The sequence below is a fragment of the Lipophrys pholis genome (genome assembly GCF_963383615.2).
Source record: "Lipophrys pholis genome assembly, chromosome: 12".
Classification (NCBI taxonomy): domain Eukaryota; kingdom Metazoa; phylum Chordata; class Actinopteri; order Blenniiformes; family Blenniidae; genus Lipophrys; species Lipophrys pholis.
This window is the reverse complement of record NC_137641.1, coordinates 29,257,085-29,276,766: the sequence shown is the minus strand read 5'-3', so window position 1 is coordinate 29,276,766 and position 19,682 is coordinate 29,257,085. Positions and strand designations below refer to the sequence as shown.

Here is a 19,682-nt window from a genome sequence, read left to right as displayed (position 1 = left end):
TGGAATATATAAATGGGGTTGCCTCCCCAAAAAAGTACACAATATGTAAAATATGTGACATTATTTTTTTCTAACATACAAATAATTAAATATTTCAAAACAAAAGTCAGGTTTTTTTATTTAAATATCTGAATACGTATGAGGTATTTTGAGAACACATTATTGTCATATAAAAATTATTAACTTTTTAATTAAATGAATTTAAATGTTATTGCACTTCTCCCAAACTTTAACTCAAATATATTTTTCTATTCTTAAAAATATCTAGACTTTATTCATACATAGTTTTTAAACATTTTTATATACTCTAGGGAAACATGATGCAAACTGAGTCGTGTAAATTAAAGGAAAAATATATCTTTGTTTAAAAAAAAAGAAAGAAAGAAAGAAAATTGACTAGTTTGATTGGGAATTTACCAAACCTACAGAAATGAATGAAAGTCAATGGCTTCCTGCTGGTGGCTGATAAACGTCTCCTCCAACGGAAAGCTTCACAGTTTTCAATCTTTGGGACAAAAATTAAATATGAAGAATAACATTTTTTTTTAACTCCTTCTCACAGTAAAGCGTGCAGATTAATTCATCACCGATCTCCATTAACGTAACTTTAAAAAAAAAAAGAGAAGAAAAAAAAAAACACAAGGTAGTTTCACGTTCATGTGCAAAATAGTCACGACAGCTCCGCCTCGAAAATACAATGGAGGTAAAGGGAATTTGATTACAAGTAAAATGTTAAAATATTTAAATTCAAAGCTTTTTTTTTTTTAACAAAAAAAAAAAAAAAAGATGATCATTATGAATCTTATGGTGTCAAAAGTTTTGGGAAATCACAGAAAAAGTCATATTATTGATATATTTTCCATAATATATCTCCACTATTCAAGATGATTCAATCAGCATTATTGACTGAACTCCGAACATGAGCAATTTTAACACTTTTTCTCATAAAAATAGTCTTTCTCTCTTAAATATAATGGGGGTAAAGGGAATTTGATTTCCAGTAACATTGAAAAACATCAATGCAAAGGATGTTGGAAGACTTTCGCTTATTCAAGAAAATGGTTGTCATGAAAACAGTGGAAGATAATGGAATCGTATTTTTGTTGATTAACTGTTGAAAAAAGCAGAAAAGATTGAATTCAGTTTACTTTTGAACTGAAAATTAATTGAGGTAACTGTAGTTCTGTTTTGTCTCAAAGACAAAAAAATATATAATATTTAAAATCTGAAATGACTGTTCTACTCTCGTCTATTCACGACTGAAACAATATTTTGACGACAGTGGAAGTGAATGGAACAGTGTTGGGTGTCCATAAAATGTTTTAAATAATTATAAATAGCAGAAAACAAAGTTGGAACATTTGAATTCTGTCAATTTTGGTTTATGAATTCACAATAACACTGTGAGTCAATGGAGGTAAATGGCATTTGATTGTAAGTCAATGGAAGTTAATGGAATTTGATTGTAAGTGCATAAAAAAAATCTAAAAATGTAATGCCTGTTGAAAGTTTTTATAATTTTTGCCCACAGACATACGAAGATTCTGAACCTAAAAAACAGTGGAAGTCAATGGAATGTTTTTTTCTGTTAAAAATTCCGCAAATGTTACCTGAATTGCAGAAAAGACTTTGTGTTAAATTTGTTCTAGGAACGTATAAATTGCTGATAACACTGAACAAAGATGGAAGTCAATGGAATCACAAAGAAAACAAAGTTGTAACTTAGTTTGAATTCCGTTGACTTTGATCTCTGAGCTGAAAATTAAAGTGAAAAATCAATGGAGGTAAATGGAAATCCGTTTGATTAAATTAAACATTTTAGGAGAGCAGAATAACCACTTTTCATTTCAAATGTGAAAAATAATTAGAAACAATGGAAGTCAATGGAATTTGTGTTTGTGTCCTGAAAGATTCTTTAAATACTAAAATAAATTACTATTAAAAAAAAGAAGAATACATTTAATTTGAATATCAACATAAGAAATTACATTAAATTAATAAATTAAAATAAATTAAATAGAACTTAATTAAATTGAATAAATTAACATTCATTAAATAAAATCAATATTACTTAAATTAAGTAAATGTATTTATGTCCTGAAAAATCCTTCAACATATTTTGGAACATTAACAGAAAAGAAAGTTCTCTAAACATGAGGATTTGTAAATTTAATTAAAACTCCACTGCAGAATTCAGTTTTAACGCATTTAAAAAAAAATAATAAAAAGAGTAAATAAAAACTTTGATTTAAATATTTCACTAGGAATAATTTGGGAATACATTAAATTAATAAAATAAATATTAACAGAATTAAACTAAACTTAATCAAATTAAATTATAATTTTCCTTTATCTCCACTGCACTGAAGGAGTTTGAGCTGATTCAGCCGCTCGAACCGTCTCTGCACTCTGTTGGGGGTGGAGGTGGGGGTGTGGGTGGAGGTGGGGGGGCATGCAGGGGTGGGGGGGGGGGGTTTCTGTGACCTGTGTTGACCCTCACAGTCCGACAGGAAGAGGAAGTTAGATGGTGCTCTCGGTGTGGGCGTGGCTGATGGTGTGTACAGGCGGGTGGGGGTGGGGGTGATGGTGGCTGGGCCGGCGGGGGCCCACACAGTTCTGCTGCTCGCTGAGCAGCGTGGCGGTCTCCTCGGGCCCGTTGTCCGGTCCCACAGCGGGCTGCTGGGACTTGGAGGAGCCCAGGGGCAGGTGAGGGTTGGCGGCAGCGGCGGGCGGCACCTGGGAGAGCGCCGAGTGGTTGGTCGGGGGAGCGGGAGGCGTGGCCTGCGGTAGAGACTGGCTTGGGCGGCGGATGGAGGAGCTCGGCGGAGGAGCGGCGCGGCCGCTCGGAGGCGTCGGCTGGGCGCCGGAGGGCGGGCGTTTCACCGGGGGCGTGGCCAGCGGCAATGGGACACGCGTCGCCGGCGGCATCACCGCCGGCGTCACCGCCGGCAGAGAGAAGGACATGTCCAGGCGGGGGTGGCTGCCCTCTGGAGACTGTGGCGTGCTGTCCAGCCGCGACGCCAGCAGACCATTCTGGTACTGAGCACGAGTGATCTGAGGAGGGAAAGACCAGTGAAGAGCACCGACGACCTCTGACCTCTGACCTCTGACACGTTTCCACCAGAAACACTGAGCCACAGGGGGGCGTGTCCAAGAGTTGATCGACACTTCCAGAAACCAATCAGGGGAAGTTCAATTAATCATGTTAGCGCCGCTAAAGCTATCTTCCTCCTACTAACTGATATAACTTCAGATAATCCAGATTACAGAGCATCTTCCTCCACTAACAACCAGATTATAGAGCATCTTCCTCTAACATTCAGATTATAGAGCATCTTCCTCCACTAACAACCAGATTATAGAGCATCTTCCTCTAACATCCAGATTATAGAGCATCTTCCTCCACTGACATCCTGATGATAGAGCATCTTCCTCCTCTAATATCCAGATTAGAGCATCTTCCTCTAACATTCAGATTATAGAGCATCTTCCTCCACTGACATCCTGATTATAGAGCATCTTCCTCCTCTAACATCCAAATTATAGAGCATCTTCCTCTAACATTCAGGTTATAGAGCCTCTTCCTCTCACTAACATCCAAATTATAGAGCATCTTCCTCTAACATTCAGATTATAGAGCATCTTCCTCCTACTCGCTGATTTAACTTCAATCAGCGTCCAGATTATATGGATCTAATGAGTGAATTAGTGACTAATAGCTAAGCTAATTTCTCTACAATAACAGTTACTGTAAAGTAACTATACTTTAAAGAAGTAACTGAGGTTACCTTGACAAACTGCAGGTCGGACAGCGCCCGGACGCAGAAGTCGGGGACGTACTGGAACGGCGTTCCCGGGATCTGCGTGTGGCTCCCGCCCACCGAGCCGCCGCCATCCGGGCCGCGTTCGGTGCAGCTCAGCGACGCAGAGCGGTTCAGGTTCCCGCCGTGAGACGGAGAGCGGAACTCTGGAGGTCGAGACAGAGCGGGGATTGGGGGGGGGCGGGGCGACGGTGAGACAATGAGCCGGAGCCAGAGGAGGTTCACCACGGCGGAGAAACAAAGATGGAGGAAGCACAAGATGAGATGAGATGAGAAGAGTGCAGCAAACACGCGGGTTCAGCATCTTCTGCCGTCAGCGATGACGTGAGGAGGCGTGGCTTGGTTTTAGGGGGAGGAGTTTCAGTGCTATTGTGATGTCAGGAGAGGGGGCGTGGTCCGTTGTGAGTGGGTGTGGTCTGGTTTGAGCGAGAGGAGTGTTTTCAGTGATGTAATCAGAGGGGCGTGGTTCGGGGGGTTTCGCTTAAATGGAAACAGCCAGTGTGAAGATTGAGTTTGGCCACCAGGGGGAGCTCATTTTAAGATATTATAACATATTGTAGGATTTTCTTTTTAAAGTTCAATCAAGTTTAAATGAAAACTTTCGAGTAAATCTCATGAGAATAAAATTAAAAGATGACTTTTTAAGAAAAAGTTGACTTTTTAAGCATTTTGCTAACATGAAGTAGTTTTAAGAGAAAAAAATCAAACTAAATTTAAACTATATTTTCGCCAGGAAGATTTTAAATGATCCCAAAAAATTATCTTAATGATTCATCTTCACACTTTTTGTTAATTTTAATTCACAGGTCTAGTTTTAAATTATTTTTCAACATTTTGATTTTACTCGAAATGTTTTAGATTTAATCTAAATGAGTTATATTCTTTAAAATTTATTCTCACTTTCAACATGTTGATTTATTCATGTTAGTTTGTATGTAAAACATTCATATTCTGATTGAGGCAATGAGAAAATTATCATTTTAAACAAAAACCTGCAGATTAAACTGGATTGTTCTTGTTTCTTGAATTCTTTTGGAAATGGAGTGTGATTTGGATTAATAACAACTTTTGATATGAAAAGGTGAAGGAACGGGGACGAGACGGGTTGTTTCTGTTTCCTGCGTGAAAAGAAAAACTCTCAGAAAACAAACCGGCGGGTTAAAGATGAGAAACGATGAGCTGAGGTCAGAGGTCAGAGGTCAAGAGGTGAACGAGAGTGCGAGGTGACGGGTTGGACAGCAGAGGGCGCTGCTCCCATCCAGCAAGTTGACAACTTAAACTAACCTGGTTGATTAGAAGAAAGATTTTTATATTTTGTTTATCTTTAGTTTACCTTTTATTTGTTACCTTTTGATAAAAAGTCTATTTTTTGTTTATTTTTTAATTATTTAATTTATGTTTTGCTAAAAATGTCTTTTCTCATTTAAACTGAAAAATGGAAAAATTCCATATTTAACAGCAGAAACGCTGAAAACAATGTACGTTGACGCTGTGGGTTATTTTTATAATGAAATCACACACACACACACACACACACACACACACACACACACACACGCAGCAGAGATACACTATAAACATCAACAATGGGAGAACAAGGACAGACGACCAAGTTGGATTGTTATTACGGTGACTGTCAAAATAAAACATGACACTCTGGAGGAAAACATTGTTCTTATTGTCCAGCTACTGAGCATGTGCAGAACTACTCGTTACTACGGCCGTGGCGCACATGTGTAATAGCGGCGTTTCAGAAAAGTTTGCATTCCGTGGCTCCCAGCAGCGTCGTCGTTTGAACGAACACCAGAGATAAAGGAAAGTTTCCCGTTTTCATTTGAAACCGCTGCCTAAAGCAGAATTCTCTGATTTTAGTGATTTTGTTTGATTAGACAAAGCTTGATTTAATAAACGTGACTTGCTGGATCAAGAGGAGGGTGAAGGTGATGAAAAATAAAAAGGGGGGACGGGTGAGTAAATCGGACCCCTCGGACCCCCCCACCCCTACCCTCCCCCGGTTTGGTTACCTGGGAAACGAGAGAAGAGAGAGAACCTCTTTAGAGAGAGGCGTCGTGGAGGGGGGGACGCCACTGAGGGGGAGAGGGGAGGGGTGACGGCTGGGCGGGGGGGCACAGAGAGAGAGAGGGAGAGAGAGAGAGAGTTTTATTTTGGAGGGGGTGGGGGGGGGGGGGGGGGGTTCTGTTCTTCTGCTGCAATCTTAAGACGACCTTCTTTTCCGTTCCCGCTCCACAGACAATGAAACTCACAATGAAAAGACAGTTGAACAACTTTCTGCTCCGTGTTTCTCTGGAAAACCACGGAAATTCCGCAACTTTGTTTTATTCTTCAACAACAGCTAAGATTGACTCTATAAAGATTTAATATAACATCGATTAATTCAGCATAATGCATCTTAATTTAGCTGAATTTATCGTAATATAATGTGAATCAGTGTAACTTAATGAAATGTAACAGCGCCGCATCGCTAAGTTACATAGCGCGGAGTAACGTAGCGCGGAGTAACGTAGCGCGGAGTTACGTAGCGCGGAGTAACGTAGCGCGGAGTTACGTAGCGCGGAGTTACGTAGCGCGGAGTTACGTAGCGCGGAGTTACGTAGTGCTAAGTTGTAGCACGTGTCCTGTGTAAGTACGATCATGTAGATTAGCTCACATAAACATGATTTAGCTTAACGTAAAGTAGCTTAGCAAAACATTATCGAATCAACTTGTTGTAGCGAAGCTTAACATAACGTATCCCAATTTAACTTAACCTATGGAAACATAACTTGACCTAATGTAACGTAAAATACGACGTAGCACCATGTAGCTAACATAGCTTAGCTCAATGTCAATGACTCGGCTTAATCTACTGTAGTTGCTCAGCTTAACTTGTAACGTACTTTAATTTAGTGCAAGAAAGTTGTTCGTAGTTAACATAGATGATGCAAGTCATGATGCGTTTCGCCATGCTAAGCTAACTTTCATTATTTACAGGAGATGCTAGGTTATAGGTACGTTCAGCCGTGAAAAGTGAAGACACGCCGCTGCACTTAGCCAAGCTACGCTACGTAGCTGATCACTGACTGTTTCTCACCGAGTGACGGCGCGCTCAGGGCCATCACGCCGTAGTACGAGAACGGACCCGTTTCAAACTTCATGTTCTCGTTTCCGGCCTCCACCTCCACCCGACCCTGAAACACACAAATTCACCAAAACACCAAATCCTGAGCGACATATTGATCAACATTAGCTGTTGCTGCTAAAATGTTTTAAATCATATTTAAACGGTATCATAACGGTATTTAACTGGTGCCGTCACGGTATAGGCTTTGAAGACGAAGGGGAAGAAGAAAGACGAGAAGAAGAAGGATGAAGAAAGATGAAAAGAAGATGACAAAAAAAAGGACGACAAAAAGACGACGGAGGAGAAGAAGATGAAAAGAAAAAGATGAAAAGGAGATGGAGAAGAAAAACAGAAAGAAGACGAAGGGGAAGAAGAAAGACGAGAAGAAGGATGAAGAAAGATGATAAAAAGAAGGACGACAAAAAGAAGACGGAGGAGAAGAAGATGAAGGGGAAGAAGAAAGACGAGAAGAAGAAGGATGAAGAAAGATGAAAAGAAGATGATAAAAAAGAAGGATGACAAAAAGAAGACGGAGGAGAAGAAGACGAAAAGGAGATGGAGGAGAAAAACAGAAAGAAGACGAAGGGGAAGAAGAAAGACGAGAAGAAGAAGGATGAAGAAAGATGAAAAGAAGATGATAAAAAGAAGGATGACAAAAAGAAGACGGAGGAGAAGAAGATGAAAAGAAAAAGATGAAAAGGAGATGGAGAAGAAAAACAGAAAGAAGACGAAGGGGAAGAAGAAAGACGAGAAGAAGGATGAAGAAAGATGATAAAAAGAAGGACGACAAAAAGAAGACGGAGGAGAAGAAGATGAAAAGAAAAAGATGAAAAGGAGATGGAGGAGAAAAACAGAAAGAAGACGAAGGGGAAGAAGAAAGATGAGAAGAAGGATGAAGAAAGATGAAAAGAAGATGATAAAAAGAAGGACGACAAAAAGAAGACGGAGGAGAGGAAGACGGAGGAGAAGAAGATGAAGGGGAAGAAGAAAGACGAGAAGAAGAAGGATGAAGAAAGATGAAAAGAAGATGATAAAAAAGAAGGATGACAAAAAGAAGACGGAGGAGAAGAAGATGAAAAGGAGATGGAGGAGAAAAACAGAAAGAAGACGAAGGGGAAGAAGAAAGACGAGAAGAAGAAGGATGAAGAAAGATGAAAAGAAGATGATAAAAAGAAGGATGACAAAAAGAAGACGGAGGAGAAGAAGATGAAGGGGAAGAAGAAAGACGAGAAGAAGGATGAAGAAAGATGAAAAGAAGATGATAAAAAGAAGGATGACAAAAAGAAGACGGAGGAGAAGAAGATGAAAAGGAGATGGAGAAGAAAAACAGAAAGAAGACGAAGGGGAAGAAGAAAGACGAGAAGAAGGATGAAGAAAGATGATAAAAAGAAGGACGACAAAAAGAAGACGGAGGAGAAGAAGATGAAAAGGAAATGATGAAAAGAAGATGGAGAAGAAAAACAGAAAGAATACGGAGGAGATAAAGACGAACAAGAAGATGAAGTTACAAAAACAGACGAAGAAGAATGAATGGCATGAGAACCCTCCTAATGCATTCGTTCAGTTTTATTCTATCTATCTTTTTTTTTTTTTTTACTTTTCATAACAGGAGATGGTAGTTAGTTTTGCAGTCGTTTCAAAATAAACAAAAAAAAAAAAGCTGATCTTACATTTGTCGCTTTTTTCCCCCCTGAATGTTTAGAATCGGGGGGCTGCAGGTAACAGAAACACTTTGACATGGTGTAAATAAAACATGGAGCCACAGCCGATCTGTTTACCTGCACACACACACACACACACACACACACACACACACACACACACACACACACACTGCAGGTGTGCACAGGTGAAACAGGAGCGATGCGTTCAGGTTGCATCCGGAGTGTCAGCATTCACACCGTCCACACCTCGGGTGTCAACCGGCTCCGCAAACGCTAACTTCCATTTCCTCAAAAATACAACTACTACAAAAACAAAGTAAATGTATCTGTATTCTGAATGCTAATTTAATTTATTTTAGTTTTGTGTGCGATACAACACGTTATCATTTAGTACCACTAAATTATACTTGAATAAACACGTGTTTTTTTTTTAATACACCATAATCATTTTCAAAATGACTTGTATCTCTTTGATCAAAAAGACTTTAGAAAAAATAAATAAATAAAAATAAAAAATAGGTGGTGTAATAGCTACCATGGGACAAAATGCTGAAATCCCTAGAATTTCTAAAAAGTGTGGAAAAAAGCTTAAAAAATGAGGAATACAAATTAGAGAAACTTCTTAGAAAGGAGATAAAATTGTTCCATTTTTAAAAAAATAACTTGTGTCCTTTCTTCACGTGGCCTCCATAACGCCTCCGTGTACATAGTGTTTGCTGCACATTTGCCAATTTATTCCTTTCTGCGCTTCTATTAGTCACCGTGAAGCCTTGAACATATTAATATTTATAATGACTCCTTTAATTTCTATCCCGTCTTATTTTCTTTCAATTTATTCTGCGTGGCTGCAACGCTTAAAAGGAATTTCCCTCTGGGATGAATGAAGTATTTAAATTCCGTTCTATTCTATTCTGGCACTCGGTAGAGCACATACCGTTGCCAAGGTCACATTTGTCACAATGGAAACCAGTGGATTACAAGGTGATTTGATCCACCACACCAACTCCTTCCACCATTTGTCGTAGTCATTTGAATTGCTTCATGACAATTTCCATGCGACCCCCCCCCCCCCCCCCCCCCCTCGGTAAATCCACACAAAGAAGATGTTTTTGTTTTGGTCGTGACGGTTGTTGTTCCCCGGCTCACCTGCAGGATGAGCACAAAGTAGTCGACGGGCTTCCCCCGCTGGTACAGGAAGTGCTGCGGCGAACGCTTGTCGTTGTCGTTGAATTTGAGCTCCTGGATGACGTCGGGATGCCGGAGGATCCTCAGCAGAACCTTCTCTGTGATGTAGAACGACCCGAACAGGCTCACCTCTGCAGGGGGTCAAACAGACGCAACGTCTACAAACATTAGCACTGCCACCATCTCCAGCGAGCGTAAGCAAACCCTGGGTTTGTTTGGGGTTAGCATTGTTTGTTTGGTGCTATAGCAACGTGGCGAGGTAGCTGAGCCAACGTAGCATGTAGCATTGCTAAAACTAGCATTACTGTTTGGGCTGATAGCCATGCAGTGATGTAGCTAAGCTAACATAGCATGTACCATTTCTAACACTAGCATTGTTTTTTGGCATGTTATAGCTAAACGGTGATGTAGCTAAACTAACGTAGCCTGTGGCATTACTAACAATAGCATTGCTGTTTGGGGTGTGATAGCCACATCGTGATGTTGCTAAGCTAATATAGTATGTACCATTTCTAACACTAGCCTTATTTGGCACGTTATAGCCAAACGGTGATGTAGCTAAACTAACGTAGCCTGTAGCGTTACTAACAATACCATTGCTGTTTGGGGTGTGATAGCCACAGGCTGATGTTGCTAAGCTAATATAGCATTGCTAAAGCTACCAATGTTGTTTGGGCTGATAGCCACATGGTGACGTTGCTATGTTAATATAGCATGTAGCATTGCTAATGCCAGCATTGTTGTTTGGGGTGTGATAGCCACATGCTGACGCTGCTAAGCTAACGTAGCATGTAGCATTGCCAGCAGTGTTAGCTGACCTGTAGCCAGGAAGCGGTGAGCGGCGAGCATGAGCTGAGGAGAAATCTTCACTTTACTGTCGGCGTCGTGTTTGAAGGCGGAGAAGTCGCGCTTGCTCTTGTTGGGGTCAACTTTTTTCCTGTTCCTGTTGTCAGCTGCAGGGGGCGACAGAGAGAGTTTCCAGAAAGGAACAGCAGAGAGGGAACGTTCCAGAAAGGAACAGCAGAGCGGGAACGTTCAAGAAAACTCCACCTCAGTCTGATGGAGAGAGGAAGTTACTGTTTTACTCTGAGTTACCTTGTTACTTTACTTTGTTGCGTTGCGTTACAAAAATGTATGTCATTACTTGTCATGTTACCCTACGTCACGATATCCTACCCTACGTTATGGTACACTACGATATGCTCCCCTATGTTATGGTACACAATGATATCCTACCCTACGTTCCGTTACCTTACATTATCCCACTCGATGTTACGTTACCCTACATTATCGTACCCTATGTTATGTTACACTAAGCTACCCTAGCTACCCTACATTAGGCTATATTATATTTAATTGTAACGTTCATTCTGAAGGCAAAAAACTGAAAAAGTAGTAATACTAATATTTGTTGTAATATTATAGGTAATAGTATTTGTCATGATAACAGTGATGCATGGTTGAAGTAGCAGCAGTAAAAGCAGCAGTAATCTTGGTGAGAGTACTGCCGACTCACTGTAGAGGTCGGACTCGTCGAGGATTTCCGATTTGATGATCTCCTCGATGACGTCTTCCAGAGTGACCAACCCCAGAACCTCGTAGAACGGATCTCCCTCCCCCTCGTTGTTCACCTTCTGCACGATGGCGAGGTGGGATTTACCTGGCGGAGGACACACACAAACCAATACAGAGAAGTGGGTTACCATGACGACGGGTGGGTTCCCAGCAAAAGTCAAACTGTGAGCGCCCTCCTTAATTTCCTTCGAAGACACATCAGCCCACTTTTCACTGATCGACATCATTTAGAACCAATGAGGACAGGCGTGGGGGGGTGGGGGGTATAATCAGATTAGCTCCACCCCCCCGGTGCTTCCTCGCTGTGGATTTAAAGAAGGGCAGACTGTCGTCTTAATGCGGCGCAGGATGTGAGATGAGGAGCTTTAGAGAGGAAGTGTCAAGGTGGGGTAAAAATAAGCTCCTGAGCGCTCTCTAAACTGCCCCCTTCCCCCCCCTCCGTCATGGGAGCACGGCGAGGTCAGCAGGACGGATGCCCGCTTGCAAAAGTTGCTATCGTTAGCCTCCTTGGAGCTACGTCAGCAAAGACGCAAGCTAATAACTAAAAAGTGGGTTTAGACAGAAGAGTCAGCTTTTTAATAGAAGTGGAGGAAGCGGTTCCGCCAGAACATTAAAAGCTGTGCTTTCCTATTTTTTCTACATCGTACAAAATTTTCTCTTATAGCCCCCTGGAAGCTAAAGCTACATTAGCAAACACACAAAACTAACAAAGGGAAGATGTCTTCAGGCCGAAGGAAGCACCGACAACAAGCCGCAGCATCATTAATTCACGAGCCAATCCATCTGCCAAAGGATGACTCAGCATTTTTAGACCTGCCGGGCATCATGACTCGGCCTTCCAATGCACCTCCAGGAATAAGCCTCTAAGTGGGTAAAGACTAAATCAATAATCATCGACTTCCAAGTTTCCATCTTAATATGTCATAAACTTTAAAAGGGCATTTGAGGAGACGGTAGAAAATGTTTGTGTGGAAACACTTTGGAAACTAGAGCTACACTCGGTAGAGCGCCACATTTGTTTGCGGAGCCGAGTTAGCATCACTAGCATGTTAGCCCTTAGCTCATATTGATGGTAACTTAGCCCGTTAGGTAGCAACATCACTGTGTGAAATGCTGAGCAGGGAGCGTCTCCATGGCAACAGACGTTGATCTCCACGAGGGGCCTCTCTCATCCGCTTTGGAGGGGAGAAATGTTTCTGCAGATTTTAGGGATCTATTCGGTAACGGTTAGCCGTTAACGTCCCAAAATCTAATCGATTGGTTCTTGGACGATGAGAAATCGTCCATGAAAATTTCATGCAATGCGCGGGAGTAGTTGGTAGAATACGTACATACAAACCAATAAATAAAAACATTTTAAGGTACACGATGTGAGATTATAATACTGTCACTTTGGTGCACTAGGTGGCAGCAGTGAGTGGTGTTGCTATGCTGTCCCTTTTAGTAGAACCAGGCTGTTTTTTTAGCAGAACCAGGTTGGTTTTTTAGTAGAACCAGGCTGTTTTTAGTAGAACCAGGCTGTTTTTAGCAGAACCAGGTTGGTTTTTTGTAACCAGGCTGTTTTTAGTAGAACCAGGTTGGTTTTAGTAGAACCAGGTTGGGTTTTTAGTAGAACCAGGTTGGGTTTTTAGTAGAACCAGTCTGTTTTTAGTAGAACCAGGCTGTTTTTTTAGCAGAACCAGGTTGGTTTTTTAGTAGAACCAGGTTGGTTTTAGTAGAACCAGGTTGTTTTTTTAGTAGAACCAGGCTGGTTTTAGTACAACCAGGTTGGTTTTAGTAGCACCAGGCGGGTTTTAGTAGAACCAGGCTGGTTTTTTAGCAGAACCAGGTTGGTTTTTTAGTAGAACCAGGCTGTTTTTAGTAGAACCAGGTTGGTTTTAGTAGAACCAGGTTGTTTTTTTAGTAGAACCAGGCTGGTTTTTTAGTACAACCAGGTTGGTTTTAGTAGCACCAGGTTGGTTTTAGTAGAACCAGGTTGGTTTTAGTAGCACCAGGCGGGTTTTAGTAGAACCAGGTTGGTTTTTTAGTAGAACCAGGTTGGTTTTTTAGTAGAACCAGGTTGGTTTTTTAGTAGAACCAGGCTGTTTTTTTAGTAGAACAAGGCTGGTTTTAGTAGAACCAGGCTATTTTTTTAGTAGAACCAGGCGGGTTTTAGTAGAACCAGGTTGGTTTTTTAGTAGAACCAGGTTGGTTTTAGTAGCACCAGGCGGGTTTTAGTAGAACCAGGTTGGTTTTTTAGTAGAACCAGGCTGATTTTTAGTAGAACCAGGCTGGTTTTAGTAGAACCAGGCTGGTTTTTTAGTAGAACCAGGCGGGTTTTAGTAGAACCAGGTTGGTTTTAGTAGAACCAGGTTGGTTTTTTAGTAGCACCAGGCGGGTTTTAGTAGAACCAGGTTGGTTTTTTAGTAGAACCAGGCTGGTTTTTAGTAGAACCAGGCTGGTTTTTTAGTAGAACCAGGCTGGTTTTTTAGTAATACCAGGCTGGTTTTTTAGTAGAACCAGGCTGGTTTTAGTAGAACCAGGCTGGTTTTTAGTAGAACCAGGCTGGTTTTAGTAGAACCAGGCTGGTTTTTAGTAGAACCAGGCTGGTTTTAGTACAACCAGGTTGGTTTTAGTAGCACCAGGTTGGTTTTAGTAGCACCAGGCGGGTTTTAGTAGAACCAGGCTGGTTTTAGCAGAACCAGGTTGGTTTTTTAGAAGAACCAGGTTGGTTTTAGTAGAACCAGGTTGTTTTTTTAGTAGAACCAGGTTGGTTTTTAGTAGAACCAGGCTGGTTTTTTAGTAGAACCAGGCTGTTTTTAGTAGAACCAGGTTGATTTTAGTAGAACCAGGTTGGTTTTTTAGTAGAACCAGGTTGGTTTTTAGTAGAACCAGGCTGGTTTTTTAGTAGAACCAGGTTGGTTTTTAGTAGAACCAGGCTGGTTTTTTAGTAGAACCAGGCAGGTTTTTTAGTAGAACCAGGCTGGTTTTAGTAGAACCAGGTTGGTTTCTGCAGAGTGACGCTGGTTCCAGCAGCTATAAAAAGCCTCGGCTGCAGGTGACGCTCACTCACATTGACAGCCGAACTTTCTCTGGCTCTTCAGCAGGTTTGAAGGACGCGTGCCAAGCCTTGTGCACCGGCGTCCTCGTGCACCGGCGTCCTCGTGCACCAGCGCTGCAGGAGCCGCCCGGCAGCGGCTCACACATTAGCTGGGATTTCCAGGTGTGGATGTCAGCGCTCAGATTTCCTGCATTAATCCGGCGCGACCGAACGTGCGGCGGCTGATTCCTGCGATTAGATCCTGAAATCCTGCACACGAGCGTCAGCCACAACAAAAAGCTGGCAGCAGATTAACAGCGACACTGAGGGAGCCACTCCACCGCATCCGGCATGGAGCTGCTGTACAGCATCCATCACAGGTTAAAAACACTCGGGCTGATCTTTGCATTTATTTAAATGATCTGATTTTCTGATTGGAAAATTGATTTGGAACTGTTTGCACACCGAGAGCTCATCTATATTTGTAGAAATTGAACCTGTGACAGGACGTCAAGGCGAGATAATGACGCAAAACTGCAAACATTTGCAATTAAAGTGGTCAAATCTGTGGATGTTTTGTATTTTACTTAGTACTAGTTGTAGTTTTGTATCAGAGTGGAGCCGCCTACATGAAAGATCTTATAACGCTGCTTCTTCTTTTGTAGAAATTGAAGTTATCATACGATAGAAAAGCTGAAAAAAGAGAAACTAAACAGTGAAAATATCTATTTTAAATTGTAATCCGATAAGAAATATATGGATTTTAAATTGAATTTAAGTATTTTGTAGAGCAGATTCTATTAATGGTGCCTGTTCTCTTAAAGAAAGGTAAAAAAAGATGGTAAATACACATTTTATTAACTTTTATTTGCATTTTAGTTGAATAAAAGTTGTTTTTAATTATGACAGACAATCAATATTGCTTATATTTTAATAGAAATTGAATATAAAACATGACATGACGCTGACATGATGAAAATCTACATTATTTAGTTAATATAACACATTAATATACACTAACTAACGAAAATCTGCATTCTTATAGTAAAAATATGTATTTTTGAATCAGATTTGAGCTTTTAAGTAGAAATTAAAGTTACAACAAGACAGAGTGAAACCATCAAAATCTGCAAGTTGAAGAGAAATTACGTTTAATAATTGGTTCACAAGCAAAAACTGTGGAATTTCACGTTTTACTGAGGATAATTGCATTAAAAAAAATCTGATTTCAGCCTAGAAAGAATTTTTTATACATAAAAAAATATTAAATTCACTAAATAACTAAATTCGTATTATAATGAGCTGAAATTATTATTAGAATCTGCAGGTCATTTATTCACTTTTGTTTTTTGAAGCACTAAATGTAAAGATAAAAAAAGTCATTTTAAATATTTTAAGTCCGGTTTTAAGTCCCAAAATTGCACAAAATAGGAATAATTGCAAATTTGAACTTTTAATGTGAAAGAGTTCAAACAGAAGAGCAAAGTTAGTTTTAGTTTTAATGTTACCAGAAGATCAAAAAGTAGATTTATCAGAGGAAACACCCTCGGCTCTGCTGCTCATCCCACAAATGCAGGATCCTTACAAATAAAACTGAACAAGATTTACTGCCAAGAAGCTCTGTGTATTTCTCTATATTTTTATTTATATGATTAATTAAGCACACAATCAAGGTTTTACTATACGTGTGTAAAAGTTTGCTCACAGAGGAACTTTTATTTGAATATTTCTTCTTGTTTATTTTTCCATTCTAAATTATTGATTCAATTCTATTTATTTTCTGTTATTTTTTTCTTTTTATTGTGATTTTTTTTTCCAATTTTTAATGACTTCCTGAGCTTCTTTGAACTCTTTCCCAGGAGGTGAGTGAAGTATTTAAAAATAAATCATTTGATGTCGAATCTATTATTTAGAGTCTACACTCAGACATCAGACGGATTAATTTGAGAAATTAGCCAGCGGATTAAAGACGCGCACATGTGGATGGAGAGAGATTGCGGAGTTACTGCGCAGTGAAGTTTCGCCACAAAATCACCGTGTAGTTTTTAATATTGGTCATGAACTGTATATAAGTTTAAAACTTTAAACAGCTCCTGGATTTCAATCAAATCTCGTGCGCACATGTTGATATTTAGGTTTATTTTCCCATTCTGACTCGTTTTTTCCTGCTTCAACCGCGTGTTGTTCCATTACTGTGCGCGCGACACGGAGGACAAACCCAAACAAACAAACCCGAGAGAGACTTTCCGCATCGCGAGGCTGGAACGTCTCAGAGCGCTGCGCGTAAAAAGGCGCCGCCGGCTGTCGTGCGTAAAAGTGGGCTGCGATGTTCCACTGATCGATGCGACGTGATCGATACCGATACAGACAGGAGGGAGGGGGGCAGGGGAGGGTGTGTGTGTGTGTGTGTGGGGGGGGGGGGTGTTTTTACGCACCTTTCTTGAACTCCTCCAGCATGGCGTCCAGCTTGGTGTCGTGGAAGACGAAGTGCACCGGGTGGTTGTAGAACTTGGTGATGGTCTTCAGGGTGGTGCAGTCGTCCGGGTCCACGAAGGCCAGGTCCTTCACGTACAGGATGTCCACGATGTTGGAGCACTCGTCGTCGTACACCGGGATGCGCGTGTAGCCGCTCTCCATGATCTCCGACATGGTGTTGAAGTCCAGCACGGCGTCCGCCTGGATCATGAAGCAGTTGTTGAGGGGCGTCATCACGTCCTCCACCGTCTTGGTGCGCAGCTCCAGCGCGCCCTGGATCATGTTGAGCTCCTCCTTCACCAGGTCGTTGTAGGGCTCCGTCACCTTCAGCATCCCCACCAGCTTCTCGCGGTTGTACACGGTGCCGATCTCCTGGCCCAGCAGCACGTCCAGCAGCTTGCTCACCGGGTAGGACAGCGGGAACGTGAGCAGCATGAACAGCTTGGTCACCCCGATGGTGTTGGCGCCGACGGCCAGGCCGTGGCGCGAGCACAGCGCCTGCGGCACGATCTCCCCGAAGATGACGATGCCCACGGTGGAGGCGACCACGGCGCCCAGCCCGGAGCCGGTCAGGTCGTCCAGCAGGATGGTGAGGGTGGTGTTCACGAGCACGTTGCCGAGCAGCAGCGAGCACAGCAGGTAGTTGCCCTTGCTGCGGATGGGCTCGATCTTGCGCGCGTACCTCTTCTCCTTGTCGGTGCCGCAGCTCTGGACGATGCGCAGCTCCATGGGGTCGAGCGCCATCAGCCCCAGGTTGAGGCCGCTGAACATGCCGGACAGCACGAGCAGGCACGAGATGAGGATGGCCTGCAGCCACACGGGCAGCAGCGACTTCTTCTCCTCTAGCACGAGCAGCCGGCCGTCCGTGTCGCCCAGCGGGACCCAGCGCCCGCCGCCGCCGGCGTCCGCGCTCCGCGTGCACACCGCGTACTCCTTCTGCGGCTCGCTCTTGCGCAGCGGCTTCACGCGCACGCTGAGCAGCCCCGACGTGCCGCTGCCGCTCACGTTCATGAAGGTTCCCACCACGATGTCCTTGGTGAAGTCGCTGCAAGTCCTGCCGCCCGGCGCGTGCATCATGCCGCTGCCGCTCCTGGCCGCCGCAGCCTCCTCCTCACCTTCCTCCGCCTCCTCCTCCTCCTCACCGTCCGTCAGCTCCGAGAAGCGGACCTGCGTCCAGGCGCCCGCGTGCAGCCGCAGCCCGTAGAAGCGGAGCGTGACGGAGCTCTCCTCGGTCACCTGGATGACTCCGTCGTCATTGGTGCTGACCGGCTTGTCGCTGCGCTCCAGCCGCATGCCGAGCACCTGACTCCCGGCGCCGCCTCGGCCGCCAGCGCCACCGCCGCCGCCTCCTCCTCCTCCGGACCCCGCCGCCGCCCCGGCCGTCTCCGAGCGGCCGCCGACGGCGCTCCACAGGCAGATGATGAAGGTGAGAGCGTAACCCTGCTGCCCGCTCCATTCTGTCGCCATGTTTGTTTCTCTGCTCGGCGACCTGGGAGCTGTGACGTCATTTACTCATGTCCGAGCGGCCCCGCCCCCACCCACCGCGGCACAAACACACCCCCGGTAACCCCGCCCACCGCGACGCGACAGGTAGGGCTAATAAACAAACACACCGCCGTGTGACGTCACAACACAAACAACCGGTCAGAATATGGAAGTTTGTCAGAAAAATATATAAACCGGACGAATAAATAATAATAAAATCATAAGAATTAAAACACAATAATGTAAATAAGAATAAAAACTAAAACACACCAGATTATATATATATGTATATATGAATTATATATATGTATATATATAAAATAGTGCAAAACGTTCATATACGAGGCAGCTTGTCAGTTTTTGTGACTTTCCACCAAGTCAAATTTAAACATTTCTAACCTTTAGAATGAGGTCTGCAAAGTTTCACCTGTAGTTTTGATATACGTACAAAAAAAATCTACATTCATTAAGTTTCAGTTATACAAACGTACAAAGTCCAAACTTGAAAAGTATAAATGTGAACAATGAAAAATATAATCAAACACGAAAATACTAAAAAGAGAGAGAGAGAGAGAGAGAGAGAGAGAAATTGCCCAAAAATGAGTAAAAATGGATCTATTCCCCACCAAATTGTGCCAGTTAAACTAGATTTGTTGTTGTTTGTTATGATTTAATAAGAATAGATTTGTTGTTGTTGAGAAAACAGAACAAAGTCACACAGAATTCTTTTCATCTGGACGTATTGTTGAACTATTAAATGCGTTTTTATTGTTATAAAAATAAAGGATAGAACGTGTTCAAGTGTGACAGTGAATAAATAAATCTTAGTATCCCCCCTCCCCATCATCAACAATCCTCCTCCTTCATCCTCCTCCCTCCTCTTCCTCCCCCTCCTCATCCTCGGCCGGGCACTGCGGCACACAGCAGGACGGCCTCTGCTGCTGCTCCAGAGGTTTCTCATCCAGCTGCTGTTATGTAAAGGCATCATCATCATCATCATCATCACCATCACACACACACACACACACACACACACACACGCACAAAACCCTTCATCCATCCTCATCCTGTCCCTGCATGCTGCTGGCAGCGGGCCTGGAGCAGCCTGCAGTCAGTCTGCATCATCATCATCATCATCAATATGATCAATAGAGGATTTAGAGTGTTTTCTTCGTGTGTGTGTGTGTGTGTGTGTGTGTGTGTGTGCGTGTGTGTGTGCCTCACTTCACCTCACTGTGACTGTGCGCTTTGTTATTGGCTCCAACAACTCTAATCAGCTTTTATGTAACAGCAGCAGCGCCCCCCTGTGGATACTACACACAATACAAAATACACAA

General features: G+C 42.6%; 1 protein-coding gene across 1 annotated transcript; it reads right to left on the bottom strand.

The window, feature by feature from the left end:
- Positions 1–2,520: 2,520 nt before the first annotated feature.
- Positions 2,521–18,351, bottom strand: LOC308117571 (metal transporter CNNM4; the record flags this gene model as incomplete). The annotated part of the gene is made up of 8 exons (XM_080476526.1): positions 16,821–18,351; positions 11,308–11,451; positions 10,610–10,744; positions 9,753–9,922; positions 6,913–7,009; positions 5,846–5,935; positions 3,789–3,967; positions 2,521–3,054 (listed from the first exon to the last, which is right to left on the bottom strand). The coding sequence occupies exons 1-8, from the start codon at positions 18,325–18,327 to the stop codon at positions 2,521–2,523; spliced, it is 2,856 nt and encodes a 951-aa protein (XP_080332652.1). The 5' UTR covers positions 18,328–18,351.
- Between the last annotated feature and the right edge of the window lie 1,331 nt (positions 18,352–19,682).